The sequence below is a fragment of the Echinococcus granulosus genome, assembly GCF_000524195.1.
Source record: "Echinococcus granulosus chromosome Unknown EG_S00007, whole genome shotgun sequence".
NCBI classification, from domain to species: Eukaryota; Metazoa; Platyhelminthes; class Cestoda; order Cyclophyllidea; family Taeniidae; genus Echinococcus; species Echinococcus granulosus.
Window position 1 is genome coordinate 167,563 of NW_020170387.1, and position 19,112 is coordinate 186,674.

Sequence of the window (19,112 nt, forward strand, 5' to 3'; positions counted from 1 at the left end):
TAGATTAGATATTTGCTGGCATAGTTTGCTACTCCTTGCCTTTTTTTTTCTTCTAAACGAACTGATGGTGCAAATTCATGTGTGCGTTACCCTATTAACTGATAAGACATATCGACTGAAAATAACTGGAGATTGGTACTGTGTGATGAATCTAGCTTGAGTCCTTACTTTATCTTATCTAGTTTTCACAAATTTTCGCCTATACTTTTGCATACAACTTATTTTAGGACCTTTTTGAGGACGCGAATCAGTGCTTAGTTAAGGTGGTTATCGAATAAACATTTGCACGAGTGTGTTAACCTGCATTAACTGTCTCTACTAAAGCAAATGTTCACTCCGATTGAAGGTTTATCTCCATAACTTGAAAATACCTTGCTCAACCCGTGAAAATGGTTTTTTCCTGCAATTACCTGACTACTTTGTAACAACAAGCTAGGCGATAGCAACATGTTTGTACGTGCATCCTACACATTCCATTCGACTTGCAAATAGGTGTTCTCCGTCAACAGTCAACTATGTTGCTACCCGGCCATGTGTGGATCTTGGTAGGTACAGATTTTTCTCTGTAAAAGAGTTCTGTCTTTGAGTTGCATCCCAATCTCCAAGGTTACACACAAATAAACCCAAACAGTATGCTACATCAAAACTACTTTCCTGCATAAATGGCTAGTGTGCGCATACTCAGCGTTCAACACTACCGACGAGTTTCAGATTGTTCACTTATCACTTGCTAACATGTTGCATAATCCGTTTCTGGATAAACTTGTTTCAACTTTCTTATATACTAATCCTCACTCCCCTGTTTTCTACAAAATAGATTTGAAGGGACTAGCTTTGCGTTTTGGTGATTTTGAAAGGCGAAATTTAGTAGAAGATCTGGGAATATGGCTAGACTTAATTCGGGTCCTGTGTCCTTAATTCAACTGATTTATACCTGCAAGGTAGTTAGGTAGTTTGCTTTGATGATGCAGAACTCCGAGGACCATTTTCTTGCGGCGAATGTACTTTCTTAAATCATATTTTAGTTGTCTATGTTCATTTTGCCTTTCATTACAAAAGCCATCAGGATTTACGATTGACCTCATTGAAACCTACCTACACTACATACATAGCATTTAAGTAGATGAAGCAATGTCTCATGATTTTCGGGGTTTCCCTGCATGAATCCCAATAACCTCCATTAGAAAATATCTCTACAATCCAAACAACGTCCTTGGTTCTCTTTAATCTGGTGCTCTAAGTTATCTAGAGCACCAATTGTTTCCATTGTTCTGCCATTTCCCATTGGCATTACGCCTGATTAATGCCTCACCTTGCATTATGAAGCAGTCATGGTACTTTACGCGGTAAGATTTACGGGGAACACACACGGGCATGCGATCAAAAGGGTGGGTCCTGGCGAACTCACTTTTCCTTATTTCTGTTTAATTGTGGCCACAATGTGGATTTTTTATGGCCCCCTTTTTTATTTTTAAGCATACCTCCTGCAACTTTCATTTTATAGGAATTTTTGCCTGATGGGGATCTTGCACACCGCTCATAAACACCCCCTTGTCGTCGTTCATACTCACTAACGAAAGGGGATGCGGGCGAATAAAAAGAAACCCAAACTGCTGTCCTAGAAGCTTCCTCTTTGAGCCACTCACAGGATTAAGACTTCCTTTTTTTCAACCTTGATTGCTTCCAATGGATTGGTCTTGATTTTGTACGATCGAGCGAAGGGGTAAGGCAAAACGAGATCTGGGAAGTGGAGATGGTAAGCAGGTAATCAGCGTTATTTTGTTACAGAAATGGGTCTTAGTCACACCCTTCGGGTGTACAAATGTAGGCGTGTGTATCTGTCTGCACGAGCGTTCAGAAACCGCCACGAAAATGCCAGCGTTCTCCACACGGTAACTTTTCAACGCACATGCGTGCACACTTGCCTCGTATTCGGGCTGCAGTGTCGTCGTGTTGACGAACGGACGGAGGGGCTAGCAAATTCGAGTGACTAATCTCCCCCAATCTTCTCCGATTATCACTTTTGTTTGCTGTGTAAGTGAATTATTGGGGCTACGTTTGGTCTGACCGCCGTGAAGATAAAGTACTTATCAAAATTCCTTCTCATGGCGCTTTGGAGGCTGATCACATTTCAGTCTATTACCAGGCAACTTATTTTTCACTTTAGAGAATTGTTACTATTTTACCGTCTAATTGGTAAAGACAGGTAGAATAGGAGCAATCCAACATTGAGGTTCAGTTTGTGACTTCTTAGCTGTAGCTAGTGTTACTTCTTAAACATCCTCAAAGACGTTGGAGACCGAATCACTACCGCCTGATTAACCTGGCTAGATGATATTTGACGTGTATTGTGGCCAGGACACGCAGAGCGGGTTTACCATGCGCCTCACAGATGGCGTGGCCTGGTTTCAGTCTTCCTTCGCCCCTCCTCCCTCACACACACACACATGCACACCCTGGTGCATTTCCTTTGGGTCATCTTTTACAGGCATGAATCATGGATTAGTTATTTTTAGTAAGTGTGGTGTTGGTGTCGATGCCGCTGGAGAGAGAGGAAGGGAAGGAGGGGCGGGCTGACGAGTAGCGTTCAGGTCTAGCCCGCACCATCAACATCTACACAACGCACACACGACCCCCTTGTGGGTCCACATCGGGGACTTTTGGCAAAGCGGAGGCGGGTGGGGGAGGGAGGAATGGCGCGGAAACGGCGAGTCGTTTGTTGCTCGTGTGGCCCTACCTAAATCGTATGAGTCATATGCTCCCTCCTCTCTCCCCTTTCTACCCTACATCGCTGTAATAAAAAGTGATGTTGCTACTCCCCTACGTAGCAGATTGACATGCCAACTCCCGTTCATTTATCTTCGCACACAACTTTGATAACTGAACCCAGAGTTGCCCCTCGCTGATGGGTAGTAAGTGTTTGTGATCGCTCCCGGGCTCCTGGCGGCACCTGTTGTAGCGTTTCTGCAAAATTATCTTGCTTTATCCTTCGTGAGCATGCCCTCATTCTACATCAATGGTGAGGAATTGAGGTCTTTGTCCCCGGTTTGGGGTTTTGCAAGAGGTGGGGCATTCTGTATATCTTTTGTTGTTAAACTAAACATATCCGTTTGTGACACGATTTGGCGCATATAGTTACCATAATCTCGCACACACGTCACAGTTATTACGCCGAGCTCAGATAATACAAGCAAAGCTGGCAGCAAACGTGGTCACATTCAAATTGAAATGTAAAATAAGAGTTGATTGGTCTCTTTTCAAAAAAAGCTCTTCCTTGGACTTGGGTCTCGTTATTTGCAGCTCTCGCCCCCAATGTAATTGCACAGCCGACTAGAAATGTCTCTTTCGACGTTTCATCTTGGCTCATTATTGTGCTTTTCTAGTCCTATTCGATAAGCTCACGTGTGTGTGCGTGTGTGACCATCTAGCACAATTACCTCCGTTTCCGAAATCCAGATCACACTAACTTATGATTGCGCTAGTAGTGGGAAGCGTAAGAGTCCCGTACCAGGCCCGGGGGGATGTTTTCACAACACATTTATGGACCTACTACTCATGACCTACATTTGGGCCGAGGTATGATATATACGTTGAGTCGTAGTCATTGCCATGGTGACGCTGCTCCGCCAACACGGTTATGTAGACTTTCATCATGGCACCGCTTGTATTCAATTGACGCGTGTGTGCCACTGTATTTGTGGGCAGCTGGCCGAATTGGTAGCCTGACTTGGGACTAGAAGACTAGGTAAAAATGAAAAACTGCATGGGATTGGGCTCGTAAAATGTTAGATTGGTGTTTCCTGACTAATTGAAAGATGAATCACTAAACTGTCAATTGAAAGACTTCTGGAAAGCAGTGTCAGAGGAAGAAGCTAGGGGTACAGATGAGGTCACGAAATAAATTAATAAGTTACCTACCACTCTTAAGCTCCGCCGTTTCGTGGTCACATCACCAAGATGTCGAAGCGACAAAAGTCATTCCCATTATTTTGATATAACTTTACCATTGACTTAGTTACTTATCTGGAAATTGGGTACCATCTAGTTTAAGTGTGCGAAACTTCCATTGAATGTGGGTTAGAAACGACCTCAAATGGGTAAGGCGGGTGACTACTAAGTAATTTGATGACAGCTTAATCTGCAGATTAGTTTTCGCTCTTGTTTCAATCAAAGTGAGTTGAAAGGTGGAGGATCCCCTTTATATAAAAGGAAGCAGACTGTTCCGTGTAAATTTTCTCATGTTGACGAAAAATTTGGCAAGCAATTTAGATTTAGTGTTATACTATCTGAATTTTGGTCCACCAACTGCCTCGGTAACAGTATTTTTATCTAACTTTCTATTACTATTTGCGGATTTTGGTGTAATGGTCTACTCCTTTCAAAAAGCACCAGAAAAAAGTCTAGAAGGGAGTCCTAGTCTTGTTTATGAGATGCAAGGTCTGCTATGCCGTGTCCCTCACGTGTCGATGGTGTGACAGTTATGTTAGCGCCACTCTTCCAATTATATTAACTTCTCTGATCATTGGTCTACTCTTCGAGGATACTTTAAGGAAGATCACTCGGGATATGACCTCCGACTCAACGCTTATGGAATTGGTGCGAAAACAGTGATCGCCTGTTCCTAATTCCCGGGATGTTCAACTAGCCGGTGAAGGTGATTTATTGTCAAGTTATTGCACTCTGTGATAGCGTCTGGTTCCATGAACACACTTGATGGCAACTAGTGTCTGTGAGGCCTAAGAGCGCTTACAATTAGCCGGTTACTTTCCTCCCTGTAGGTTTTTCAAATCATCCAGTGGTGCTGCAAGGCAATACCCAGATCAGCCACCACCCTGCCAGTCCTTTCGCACCGATTGCCCGCACTACCTCCTGTGGCAGTCGCACCTCCCCGTCCGCTGCCTCTGCGGCCGCTGCGACAGCTTCGTCGTTGCGTAGCAACAGCGACGTTACCGCGCCCACCCGTCCCTGCGCTCAGTCCTACCACCGACCCGCAGTCTCACCTCCGCCCGAACACCAACGGGCTATCTGTAGCCCCTGTGCCAGTGCCAGCAATAGCTCTGCTGTTCGTCAGATACCCGACGATGGTGGGTCGATTGACGTTCTTTCACGTCCTTTCTATCATGGATCAGATAAGAAATAGATTTGGTGGTTGAATTCAGCTCTAAATACGACGAATCTTCGGTTTTTCATTCATCAACACTCGTAGACATGAGTTAGATAAAAACCCTATGCATAAAATATACTGTAGGGTATAAAGCACTCCCACAGATGGTAAGAGGGGCGGTAGTCTGGAAAAAAGATTTACTATAATCACACAGAAGGGCTGGAAGACTAGCAGCGTAGGTTACATTAACATGGTTGAATCGTAGAAGACTGAAAAGGGCCGCATAACCAAATGTGCACGTAAAACAAGTGTCCTCATACTGCCTGGCCCTCTGCCTGTCCTGATTGTCTTCCCTTGCGCTCTTTACGGTCAACCCTCCTTGTCTAGGCCAATAGGTGTTAATCTGTAATGTAGCATGCCATCAGTAAAATGGAAGATTATCCCTCCTTTAGGGTGAATCTACTAACAATCCTACAAATTTAGCCGTTATAATGCGTACGATTAGCTTCATTGTAGACGTAAGGAATGACTGGAAGTCTAATAAGAATAGAGGGTTAGGAATTCACTTTCGTTCCGCCGGCATGGCAGGTGAATTACGAAAAATTGAAGAGGCTTACGTAGTCACAAATACCATAAGCGTTGTTTTATCACTGTCATCAAAAATGTATATTTTCATTAATTTGTAACGTTGCATGCCTTATACTTGACCAGACAGTATTGGAATCTAGCTAGAAGCATATTTAGAATCACGTACATCTAATATGGAGGACTCGGTCTTGTGGACAATGCAGATTCATTAATTGGTTACTTCTGAGTGTTCCAGGGGAATCAGATGGAGTTCAATCAACGTCAGGGGGTCTACAGCCTTCGCGGCGTCGAAAGGATCTTGCGGCGACCTACGAGGAGGCTTGGGATGTAAAGATGTCGCGCCGGCTGGGTGGTATGGACGTGAGTCGACTAGCTGAGGCATTGCCCAATAGCAACTTCAAGCGCTACGATCTTTTTCGCGCCTCTGATCGGCCGCTGCGCTCCCCTGCCACCCCTGCTCCCGTGGTGCGCTCTCCTTCGCTCTCTCCTGTCCTTACCTCTACCGAGGGCATTGTCATGCGCCAGCCCCGACCTGCACCTCGAGCTAGCTTCAGAAACTCTTCCACCGATACTGTCATTAACCGTGAGACGATGCCTTCTCCATTTCGGCTCAAGCAGAATCGGGTAAGTGTTCTCTATTCTACATACTGCAACTGTCACTTCATCGTCTAGGCCAACAGAACTTTAACCTCGGCATCAGCAGTAATCCATGTATCTGTAGTACTTCGAGTCATCCCTGGATGAGCAATAGGTTAATTAGTATGGGCGAAGATTTATCATTAGCGTACGGGAGGGCTGAGAGGCCATAGACTTGAACAGAACGCCACAACACCAAGATGATAATCGAAACCGCGGAGATTCAAAATCTTGTGTTATTACGTATACCGTTAGAACAATCTTCAGGTCATTATGCAGTCCTGTGGTTTTGAGCGTCACCTCCCGAGTTCCGTCTGTTCAACCTTCTGCTTTGGTCGTAACGAATCTTTCCGTGAATTTTAATTAAGCGAAGGTGATATGATGTATTCTCACCCTAGGGCAAACCCTGCCCATTCGTTGTAGTATACATGCTTTGGATTTAGTTGAAATCCTGAATATCCCGTTTTTGTAAAATATTGGAGAGAATCATTTCGAAAGACAGTGGGCACAGTCTGTGTACCAATCGCTTTTTATAACAATGCCTAAGAAGAAAAGTATCGTCTCTACAGAGTAGCATATAAAGCGTTGTGTTCAGGGGCACAGTAAACGTAGGTCTTTGTTCTGTACTCCTATGCCATTTTTATTGTGTTACTTTGATTCCAAAAGGAAACGTTACCACGATCTAGTACTGTTATTAAAGGTGGCTCTGTTGTCCCCTTTGCTTAACTATGACTTTCATTAAACCTAGATGCAATCTCTATGCATAATTATCTTTTATTGCTTGGAAACATGCATTTTTCGTTTTGCTTTAGTCCGATTCCCTCATTTTACATAATCTGATGAGGATAGATTTAAACTGCAAAAACCGGGATTCAGCTATTAAAGAACTTATACCTTCCTAGATTCCTGGCTTTTGGTGAATGCATTTTGGTGTTACTTGGATATTTTTGGGGAATCAGGTCTGCTCTTTTTGTGTTGGAATAGGGCAAAATTGGAAAGGCGAGGTAAGATTGAAAAGATCTCAATAGGGCTTTCAAAAGTTGAAATGCTATTAACCTTCCTCTGATAGCATGATAGAAGTGCGTAGCGTTGCCAGAATAAAAACTCGATTGCGATGTTTTCTTATTTCTAGAAACTATCATGCAACAATTTCTTGAAGAAACCAATGTTGTTCCGCGACACATCTGAGGTCTTGTTATTGTGCGTTAGGAATTTTTTGATGGCAACTTTTGTTCCATTTTCGTGAGGCTGACCTCATAAGATTTTTTTGTTGCAATGATGCAATTCGTAAAGTACTCAGACAAGTATAATACCTTTACTATGGATGAGGATTTGAGGGGCAATTTAGCAATTCTAATTCACTTCTGTTTGCATTAAAATGCTATGGCAGACTAACATTTTTGCTTTGCAATCAGCGTGGGCAAGGAAGGAAATGACATTTCATTAATGGAATCAAATTTTACAGATAAGCTATTTCGGATACTTTCTGATAATATTCTTCTGATGGAGATTCTCATTACTGCTACAGGATTAGGGGCTTTAGTGGAAAGCTTAATCAAGTCGGTCAGTTTTGTCGTAACTGGTGTGTAAATCTGCGCCAAAGATACGAGTTGTTTGCTTCCCTCCGAGGATTGCAAAGTGCTGTACAGGCTACTTTTGTCTTACCAAAACTCATTCGATCATGCTCGTACCCCCAATGTTCTCTTCGCCCGCGATCACACCCAGTTTTTTTCTCAGTGTTTGTGTATGTGCATAAAGCTGTTTTTTCCACACAAATTATACTCTTCTCTCTACGTCTTGACACCCACTCTTCCCTTTGAAATAGCCCAAGATTCGTTTATTGAGTCAAGTGGCCTCCTGGCCCCTGGGTCGTTTACAGAATGCCATTTTGTGTGTTCTCTTTTGTTGATCACTGCACTGTGCTACCCTTCTGACCTCAATAAATTTAACCGTTCATTTTGACAGTCTTCAGCTGATCTGCTTGGTGGTAGATATGGCCACTTTTTTCCTATGCTCAGGAGCCTCTGTTTGGTTGCCAATACGGCAATATGCCTACGTGTACATCCTTGAGATTAAGTATGAATATGCCATTCGTCCAACCGCCTCTCTGATTTGTCAGTGATGTAAGTTACGCGGATTGGGTACGTTAATGAAATTGGTACTGATAAGTGGTCACATTGTTTCCTCTATCCTGCACTACTCTAATCTCATTTCTTGGATTCCAAACCAGTATTTAGTCCCCACAGGATGAATTCAACGCTTTCTGGAAGGTAGTCAACTTAAAGTATTTAAAATCCAGTACACGAATTCACCACCTAGTCTTTTTAAACCCCATTTTGGCATTCAAGTGTAGATGAGAATTTTGGCTTGCCTTTTTAAGGTTTTTATTAGCAAAGTACGTTTCACTTTGATATTCGGCATATTTACCTTGAAAAACGTGAGCTGAACCTCAAGGATTCTTATCAATCTGTTTAAAATCGACGATTTTTGTATGAAGTGGTAAGAGGAGTGAGCCATGATCGAGTAGTTCCCCCTTTCCTTTTCGCATCACCTCAGGTCGCCAGTCCGACGATGAATTTGTCAATTTCTCCAAGCGTCAAGGAGGGCCCTGCCTCGCCCTCTGCTTCGGCGGCGCCCGTCACCGACTACGACTACGCGTACAATCGCTCCTGGTCAATGGGAGTTCAGGTGAGTCCCTCCCTCCTTCTAAGCACGGAATTACTTTCCTTTCAGTTCCACATCAAGTAAATGAAAGGCGATTCAATTCGCTTGTCAAAGATTTTGCAGTCTCGTTGAGTAGGTAAATTGCAATGGGCACTGCAACACCTAATCGATCCTATGAGCTGCTCAATTGTGCTGTGAAGCCATTTTCTGACGTTGAAGCTTCTTTTCCACTGATACATTTCTTTTGCTATGATTGCATGATAGTAGATGCACCGGTCATCAATTTGGAGGTCAAGTTTTTGTGATGTTTCAATAATTGCTTTGAATTATATGCGCGATTTTTCCTGATGGGGATTTTACTTCAATGCAGATGGGAATTGAGGCTCTTGTTTTTCACATCACTTCATTTTGACTGCTGCCTTGAACGATATTGTTTAGCAGAACAAAGTATACCTGAGTGGTATTGACCGCCACCACTTAACGCAAACAACGAAGCTCTGCAAATGCCCAGCCGGTAGGTAGAAAATCTAAGCCAAAGCATGTTCCGATCCCTTCATTATCAGCGACGGCAGCACGAGAAGCACTCCTTACACTTCTCTCTTATCCGATTTTGTGCTCTATAGCACTGCACTGCCCAAAGCAAAGCTGGTTTTAAGTATATGGTCGCTTCGTCACCGCATTCCAATGAACACTGCATTAGTACTTTGCATTGTGAATCTCATGATTTCCGTCATAAAACCACCTCCATTGTGCAAGACCAAAGCCTCGCTGCACTTTACGCCTTGAAATGTCTGTCCATTTGGTCACTATTTAACTTTGGCTACACCTTTCCTGATAAACGTTCCACTTTTGCCCACTCCAAAATCGCCAATCGAATAGAAATAGCTATGGTTTTTTTATACAAAGCAATGCATGTTGCATCGATTACGATTGTTTTAGCCTAACAACTTCGAGTTCATGAACATTAGCATGCATTTCTACTAGTTAGCGGCAAGTGATTGGCTGCTAGTCAAGTGCTCCGAAGCAATAAGTGGCTCAAAATATTCTTAACTACTGCTACATACTTGTCTGAAGGCTTTGTGGAAATACAAAACATGGATTGAAGTTGAGGCACTGTGTCTATTTCCAAAGCAGGCGAAGGTGCCACGGTATATTGGGGCAATCGCAACGGGAATGAGGAAGGTGCGAAGTCTAAAATTCGTGTCGTTACCCCGGTGTTTGAAGTATTTGAGCCACTCCAAAGGCAGTAAAAGTTTTCCACTCCCCCTTTCAGTGTAGGATAGGGCCAGAACAAGCCAGGCTACTGCACACCTACGTGTGCAGGCGTAGCACATTCAAGCGCGGGCGTCCTCGGGAGGAGGACAGTGCTTTTGATGATGATTTGCGGGTTGCTCTCTGTTCTCGCACTGCAATCGGAGTGTCACCCAACTAAGCGAAGTGCCTCGTGGGGGGCTTTTTTCATCACTCCCCAGAGTGAGAAATAGACTTTGAAAAATTCACTTGAAAGTTAAATCCACGACTGGTCTTGCTTGTACCTTTCACCACTGCGTTGTTTGACCTAAAGGGTGGTGGCAGAATTGTTATAATCCATATTCCCGTTGAACAAATTGTAATAAACATTTGGTTCTTGGCATAGCTTTTAAAGCTGATAATATGTCTGGTATGTGCAATCTTGCTTTTCATACTTATGAATGAGGCTTCATTCTTTATCAGAACCTAGTAGAATGGGAAGTGGTTTTTTTCAACGTAGTTGAACCTATCACTCAATCTGGCCTCCAACACGGACGGTTCTGCGGACCAGAGAGTGGGACCGATGGCAGGCGAGGTGGGTGAGAAGCCGGTATTGTCGATTTCAGGCACCTCATCGCCGCCACCACCGCCGCCCCATCGATCGGCTTCAATAATGACGCCCACTACGACACAGTTCAGTCCACCACAGTCACCCACGCCGATGCGACGTCAGTGCGCGATACCTCATGTCACTGCCGATGTCGGTGTCGGGATGTCTCCACCGAGTTCGCGGGCCCGTGGTGTGCATAATCCTCTGGCCTCAGGAGTGCCAATACCCCTCACACCCTCCTCGCCACCCTCAGAGGAGTCCTCTTCCACGATGAGAGGCGATACCTCCGGCGCTGCCTCCACCGCCGCTACAGTTGCTGTGCCTGGCCTCCTGCCGCATATGTCGCGCCTCCTTGCTGACTGGGACAACATGTCCACGGACAGCTGTGAGGAACCATGGGATGTTCGACACGGCAAAGTCATCTCTCAACTCACTAGTGAGTGCTACTTGTCCTATTATCCTTGATCTCTAGTGCTATGACTTGACTATTTTTTAGCCTTAGGAACAATAACTTTCAAGCCGTCAAAAATTAAGAGAATGAATATGCTCCTTCGTCGTCTGGGGATCGATTCTTTCTTTTCCGTCTGGTGGCATTACACCAATCGTGCGTTGTCCTATCTCTGTTTCTTGGCCGCTATAGTCGGTCAAATGTGATTTGAAACGGTTTTACTCTAGCAATCGGCATTATTCCGTAACAGAAGTTCCCTTATTATGGCTTATTTTATCACGAATAGAATTTCCGAAAAAAATTAGAGCGATTTTAAACTTTAAATAAATAATTTCTTCGCTCGAAAATGTCGATTGAATCCTGGCTTCTAGTTGGTTTGTATTAAAACCTTACAATTAAGATATTGGTGGATATACTGTTATGAAATGTTATACTCTCACTTTTTGGGGAAACTATATATATAAGGAAGACTTTAAAGAAGTGTACCAAATTTTAGGCGACTTTCAGTACATTCTGAGGCAAGTAAAAGCTGCAAATATTAACAAACAAGTTTAGGAAGCCCTCTTGTTAAACTTAACCGAATTCAGATGCCTGGATGTTGATTGGTCTAGGCAGAATACTTTTTGATTTTGTAAGCGATTTAGTTGTCACTAGGTTCTATACTCCTCTTTCATCGCTGTTGATCGGTCCCTCCGGCTTTACTTTGATGTCAGGCTCTCGTTTCATCGACCCCTCGGAGGTACTCTCGGCGGTGGCCAACGGGAACCACAATGGGGCATCCACTGGCGCCAGTGGTGGGGGCGTCTCTAACGGGCACTCGGAGGGTCGGGTTGCCGCGGGGTTGGTGATGGATGGGGAGGGTGCAGTACCAATGTCGCCTTCTTCGAATATCTCCCAGCCCATCTCTTCCCCCTCGCCCCTCGCTCGCAGTCCCTCCGATGTCAAGACGCAGAACTGCCTCAAACCTCTCAATGAACAACCGTGAGCCACACACCTAAGACCTCTAACTTTTTCATACACATAAAGTATAAACCCCTCTTTAGGAAATTTGAGTTATCACAATCGGCAGTGTGTCTGTAGAGTCTGTAAAATCTCGTAGGGGACTTTCAGGTGAGGCATTTTTAGCAGATAAAATGCAGGTAAGGCGTACCAGTTTAGACATCATCAATGCATATCTTGAAGCAAATTTTGGGCGATCAGAGACAATGATGCACCCGTCTTTAAAGCTTCAGTTCACACTGTGAGGGGATACTGCTTTCATTCATCATTTTGGCCTCAAGAAAGGGATTCAAATTTGCGTGCAGTCACTTTTGCGTGTTATTCGCTTTGACACCAGAGAGTGAGATGGCCGTCAATTTTACGACTCCTTGAGGCATTAAGAAGGCTGAGTTGCTTTCCTCTATCACTACAGCATTTGGTGGATCGCCAACATTTGTTATCAAATAAAGTGACCGTAATCGAGTAGAAAAATAGATGATGTTTTCAATCATACAATTTTTCAGAGACTGGTATCAATGTTTACGAATCAACAAAGTTTAAATAGGCATTGACACCTGAGACTACAAGTATGCTGCTAAATGTTCATCTTAGCAGTTTTAAGATAGCCCGTGTCACTGAAAGAACAGGTTTGTATTCTTCCAGCGTAGGAGCCCTTGGCCAGAAAGATGCTTTGATGCACGTGATTTGACAAATAAATTAAGGTGAAATCGTTGTTTTTTTTTTAATTGTGTTGCGGGGTCTTTGGGAGCATCCATAAGTAAAGGAAACCCAGGGGTATGGTCTTATTGGTGCTTTCCTCTTCTCTAGGTGGTTTCATCCCAATCTCACGCGGTTCGGAGCAGAGAAGCGGCTGCGATCCGAGCCTGAGGGTAGTTTCCTGGTGCGCAACAGCGAAACTCTAAAGAATGAGTACTCTCTCACGGTCAAGTAAGTTGCTACGTTTGCGGCATTCTCGTTGTTGAATTGCGATAAAAAGTGCGGGCAATGGAGGCAATTCAGAGGCGCGAACAAGACTACGGGATTACAATGCCAATGCAGTTTTGCAAATACTTGTAAAGCTACTGTATCCTCTCCGAAGGATTGTGTTGTTTCAGCTTTTTAGGACCATACATCAAAAAAGTAGTCTGTGAGCCACTGTTTTATTTCCCAAGCAGGTACCAAAATTATTAGCTGCAGCTAGGAAACAGGGTTGCCATCTTGCGGTTAGTAGTTGGCACATTTCTGAGAGCAAGTCATCCATCAAGGCATCTTGCTTGTGTGCGGGAGAGTGGGACGATCCTATATCAGTGGTAACATTTTCTAGGGTAATTGAAGTACATGTATGCAGTGTCCCGTGATTTTTTGTTCTACAACTTCGCAAAATCATAGTGAACTTTGGCCATACAACGGCTGTGGAACGTGTGTTTTTGTTTACCGAGATCCACTCACGTGGATCTGGGCACTAATTTTTTAATAAAAAACATGGCTCAAGCACCGCATAAGTCATTCAAACTCGGGTGCCTTGCAGCATCGAATGGGCGAGCGCAGATTAAAATAAAGTAGAGGTTTTGAATTTATTTTTGGCTCTTGAAGATGGCAGGGAGGGGGCAGCAGAAACTATTGTAGCGCCCAGGTTATGCCCAAAACCGTTAAAAGCTACGCGAGTGTTGAAGCAACTTTATTATCAGCATAAAAAGTGCTGGGATGGTCGTAACACAAGCAGGAAAGGGGGAGGTGGATAGCTTTGGACCGAAAGGAATGAATACCACTTTTACCCTCTTTTGCATTGCAGACACAATGGGTTCCTGCACATGAGGATTACGCGAGACGCGCAGGGCCAGTTTGTGCTAGGTGAGTACAGCCAGCCCTATCCTAGCATTCCACACATGATCTCCCACTACGAGCAGACCCAAGTGCCGGTGAAGGGTGCAGACTCGGTCACTCTCTGCCATCCCCGTTGAAGGGCACCCACTCCTTCTCAGCTGCAGACTTTTGATATGCCCTCCCAGCCCCTCTTCACCAAGATTTGGACTGAAAAACCGAGTGAACTTATGTTTCCATAAATACACACCACTGTTCCTGCATCTCTTTCTTCCTGCTCCTGCCATTTGCCTTCTCCTGCTCCCTGTAATCGTATTATTGGATTATTTCGATATTTTCTACTTCTCGTAAGCGTGCACTGGAGAGCGTGGAGGAGGAGAGATGACGGAGCACACCGTCATGAATCCACTATTATGCCCAATACTCCCAGTCTGTACCCCATTTCCTTTATCCGGCTCCTGCTCTCACCCCTCTCGCAATATCTGTATTCGCAGGCTTGTTTCTATGCTAAGAGTATGCACAGGAACATTCGGTAATGATGAATTTGACGTCTGTCGCTTGAGGAGGCCCATCGCGCATTTAATACCACTACTTCAATTTCGAGCAAAAATAAAAGTCCCCATTTTCATAGGCGACACTTTAGTCGGTGAGTGTGTTGAGAGGTCGCCCTTACTAAAATTCCACACGCAGGCGGTGGGAGCGTGGGAATTTGTCCACAAATTAGTTGCACACGAGGATTCAACATGGATTTCTTCTAAATACTAGCCTAGGGTAGGCGAAGGTCATGTCAGGGTTTGGATGTCTGAGTTATACATAAACTAAAGCGTATCATGAATGTTTAAAATGTGGTCTGAAACCACAGCCATTCCGGGCACGGCGCGGTCTCTGACGTCCGGGGATCAATGCATCACGAGCAAATGAAAGATCCAAGTTCTTTGGTTGAGGAAACTGTAAAGTTGTAATGTGGTGCGTTGGTTGTTAATTTAACGGTCCGTTTTGGTAAAGGGCCACTTTATCTTGACCATTGTACCACGGTGGGTGGGCCGGCCTTTGGGCCATTCCAGTAGCCCAAATACCTTCTCTGTGCCCAATATACATATTCTACCCAAGCATAATGCCTTCTTTCGTCCTCAGGGAAGTCTTGGGAAGTTACATGTATTTCGGCGTATTTTAGCCGATGGGGATCGGTGATCACAGCCTAAAAGGGGACGAGGCCGAACTTCTCGAGGCTGAAGTAATACACATCTTGCTACGTAAAGGCCATGGAAACACGAAAGCAGCGTTTCCATTTCATTTATTAAGATCTGTATTTTTAAACAGGCATTACGACAATACTGTGTTTTTAGAGGCTACAAATACAAGCTAATGTATTTTAAAGCTTAGCTAATAGCTAAAAATAAAATAAACGTCAGGAAAGTTCTCGTATTTTAAGCAAAATCAGAAATGCCAAACAAAAATACAAATGCTTATGATCGATAAATTTCCAAGAATTATCCCCGTTGTTTTTAGACAGAAGTTAAAAAATCCAGTTAAATGAAAAATTATGGTAAAATGCTCCTTGTGAGTCCACAGAAAATAGAAGTATTTTTAATTATTAACCGCATAACCAATCAAAATGCTAAGCGCAAGGTAGTCTGTATGTATTTTGGGGCAGGGGCACGTAGTTGGTTATAATGGGAAAGCTGGCGAAGTTCTTTAGTAGATTTTCGGTGGATAAGTTCCCAAAAGAAAGTCAGGGACGCCGTCTCAATGAAGTTCGACCCGAAAATAACTCTAAACAGACACGTAAGGAATCACCACCATCAATACCCCGTGGACCACCATCCGAAGGGGCAATGAGGGCTGCTGACGCAGCACTTAGTCGAATCGCAGCGAAGCAAGTTCCGTCAAGTAATCCCAAGCTCATCAGATGAAAATTTTATAGAAACGCCTATACAGCGCAGGGTGGAAGCTGAAAGTGCCCGTATGAAGAAACAGATGGAGGAGGCTGAGGCCTTAGCCAGTCGGTTCAGCAAAAGTGCGGTCACTTGCGATGCTGGGGGTCCATTAAAAAGTTAGCCTCGTTTTTTCACGTTATTCTTGTTGTCTATTAGTCGTTTCTGATACCTGTAGTGTTTTCTCGAATTGATTATCTTCAAAACCAAAGCTTATTTTTCATTTCTAGAGGTCACATTCTCGTGCCCTAGACTCCTTGGTGACAGCGTTCGAGGCACTTATGCCGAGGTAGACACCTTGATTGAGCAAGAGCTTCTTGAAGAATCCGAGCATGATCCAGCTGGCGCCTACACTTTGCTCATTATTCGAAGCATCGAGTCTAGCCAATATCCGACTGGTGTCGATGCAAACGATACATCTGTCCCCAGTATTCAGACTTTTCGCGATAAGCGAAAGCAGAACTTTATCACCATAATTCGCAATTTAATTGAGAACCCCGAAAAGGAGAATTTTCGCCGACTACGAATGGGTAACAAGTCAATAGCGGATCTTCTGGAGCTGAAGTTTGCGGTCAACTTCTTTGAGGTAAGCGAGGAATCTTCGCATTGACACCGCCAATGCTTTAGACCTGCGGGTTTATACAAAGGGAGCAACCAACTAATTCCGAGGCGGATGCACCAATGGAGAGGTACTTAGTCTTCCCGGCAGCACCGACTGAAGAGCAATTGTACCACTTAAAAAGTATGCTTAGTCTCCTTGAGTCTGGCGAACTTATTGCACCGAGGATTAACCGTGATACAACTATTCTTCAGGTAACTTACGCGTTGTTACTTATTTGCGATGCAAACTTTGATGCAAATGTGATCTGAACAAAGTTATTTGATTTCAGGCCAAATATTACGTAAACCTGCATAATATTTGCCAACATTTTTAATGTAATTGGATTCACGATGCTAATGAGCAATGTTAGGTAGTGATATGGTGATCCCTACAGTATTGGACACCGTTATATAGAGGCAAATCAGTTTGCGTCAGATCCCCTTTCGTAGTTTACTCATGTTGTGATTCTGAGCGCTACCGGGTAATTTCAAAACATAGAGCTAATCCTTTCATATCTGATATTTCTCTTTCAATGCCTTGTGGTTTTCTAAAATGACTCATACCTAATAAGTCCATCACATGTTTCACTACCTATTTGCATTTCCTAGCCCATTCTATGACAAAATTGTCCAAGTAACCCAGAAGCAAGTCAGTGTCATCCTTTTTCACGTTATAAATTCACAGAACTTCCTAGTACTAGGTGTTCTGCTGTCTTTGAGTTCGCTTAGGGTGTATGCAACTCACGAAGTATGCATCCCCTCTGACCATTTAAGTGAAAAGACCAAAGGAGTTTCAGACTATTGGTGCTATTTTGTACAATAAGCGTCCTAGTGCTAAAGGATGTTTGACTACGTAATTACTCGCCCTGTGAGCAGGCGAGCGAGAACGAGGTGCGCGACCTGGCGAAGGAGGAACTGCCAGCAGAATTCTTCCTTGTCTCGCGCGACGACCTGCGACGGTGGAATGAGGAGCTGCAGCGCATGGAGAAGGAAAAAGTACTTCTCACCAAGGCTATGCGCGAGCGCCTCAAGTCGCGCGACCGCCGTCTCTACCGCTATGCCCTCATCCGCGTCCGACTGCCTCACAACAACATCATGATTCAGGTGTGTCTGAACCCCACTCCCCTCGATGCGGGTATCAAGTGAATTGAACCAATCACGCGACATCGATAGGGGCACTATGCGATTGGCTAGAGGGGCTTAATGCGAGGGAATTGTTTCATGGATCCGGGTTTAATAGTAGCTAAGAGCACATCAGTTGTTACGGGGTAGGCTGCGCGCTCTGCCTAGGGGTAATGTTGCCTCTTACTACATCAGTATTGAGGAATGGCAGTGTACATATCATTCTCCACTGTGACCACATTTTGTGATATAAACGTATCGAATTCGATTTAAATATACAGTTTTGCGAATCGCACTGCACCGGATCCGCTCTCATGCAAATGGGCTTGTTTCATGTCCTACATTGCAAGCATAATGGTGCGGTTACTCGTAGATTTATGGAACGCTTTGAAGGTGTAAGTGAATAGATAGCTGAGTGTCTTATCCGTAGATGAGGTCATTCTTAAGTAATGCACTGATCCGATTGAAACTGTCAAAAGGCGTTTTGTAATTTTAAACGTCATGGCGGCATGTTACGCTTGCTACGCAAAAGTATGAAACTACCATTCCCGGATAACAATATATTTTGGAATCTAGTCCCGTTAAATTTGTGCATCACAGTTAGTAAAACTTTTTGTATTGGTTACTTGAAAAATGGCGAATGATTGGAACCCAAACCGGCGATTTGCAAATCTAACACGATTTGGCACTTAACTAGTTCTTCGTTCTGCTGCATTGCACCAGTTTTACCGACATTTATTTGACTACAACTTCTGTTTCACTTCATCTGATGAAATGAAAAATTGTCATGATTCGCGAATTTCACAATTCTGGTAATCATAACTGCGGGCAAGTTGTAAGCATTGGACGTCGTGCTGGACCATTTTAGGGTACATTTATGTCGACGGAGACGGTTAATGATGTCCGATTTTGGGTGAGCAGTTGCCTGGCGGATCAGGGCCTTGAGTACAGCCTATGGGCACCGCCGGGACAAATTTCCTCGATCACAGCGGGCAGTGGAAGTCGCCCAGCGACAGCGCGAGTCCTGCTGGACGACTGCGAGCCTACAGCGAGCCTCGTGGACCTCGGTCTGGCCCCCAGCGCCATTCTCACCCTTGGGGTGAAATCGGTGACTGCCCAAGCAATAGCCATCCGGCTTCTACCGGAGTTGGAGCATCAGATTATCCCTCTGCAATAGCTATTGTGATATCCACTCCTTTTCGTTGCGTCCACAATCACTTTATTCCTCCCCCTGATGAAGACAGTCCTGGTTTATGCTTTATTTTGTCGCCAGTCTGATGGAAAAGCAAGTATTTTATTTGCTTTGTTCGAGAATGTATTGACGATAAATCAATTAATTGCAAACTTATGGCGATTATGATTTCGTAGTCTCTAGAT

General features: G+C 44.1%; 2 protein-coding genes across 2 annotated transcripts in view; both read left to right on the forward strand. All coding sequences in view use genetic code 11, as the record gives it.

Moving 5' to 3' along the window:
• EGR_01737 (SH2 domain-containing adapter protein F) overlaps positions 1-14,219 on the forward strand; it is a gene marked incomplete at both ends in the record, with an annotated part of 46,719 nt that extends 32,500 nt beyond the window's left edge. Inside the window, 7 exons of the mRNA XM_024490986.1 lie at positions 4,779-5,084; positions 5,928-6,316; positions 8,885-9,016; positions 10,743-11,268; positions 11,994-12,261; positions 13,087-13,206; positions 14,051-14,219. Of these exons, the coding sequence (XP_024354442.1) occupies positions 4,779-5,084; positions 5,928-6,316; positions 8,885-9,016; positions 10,743-11,268; positions 11,994-12,261; positions 13,087-13,206; positions 14,051-14,219 (1,910 nt within the window). The remainder of the gene's footprint in view (positions 1-4,778; positions 5,085-5,927; positions 6,317-8,884; positions 9,017-10,742; positions 11,269-11,993; positions 12,262-13,086; positions 13,207-14,050) is intronic.
• Positions 14,220-15,752: 1,533 nt separating this feature from the next.
• On the forward strand, positions 15,753-18,912 carry EGR_01738 (UBX domain-containing protein 6; the record flags this gene model as incomplete). The annotated part of the gene is made up of 6 exons (XM_024490987.1): positions 15,753-15,969; positions 16,004-16,132; positions 16,244-16,599; positions 16,641-16,826; positions 17,490-17,717; positions 18,604-18,912. 6 exons carry the CDS (start codon positions 15,753-15,755, stop codon positions 18,910-18,912), a joined length of 1,425 nt encoding a protein of 474 aa, XP_024354443.1.
• Positions 18,913-19,112: the final 200 nt, after the last annotated feature.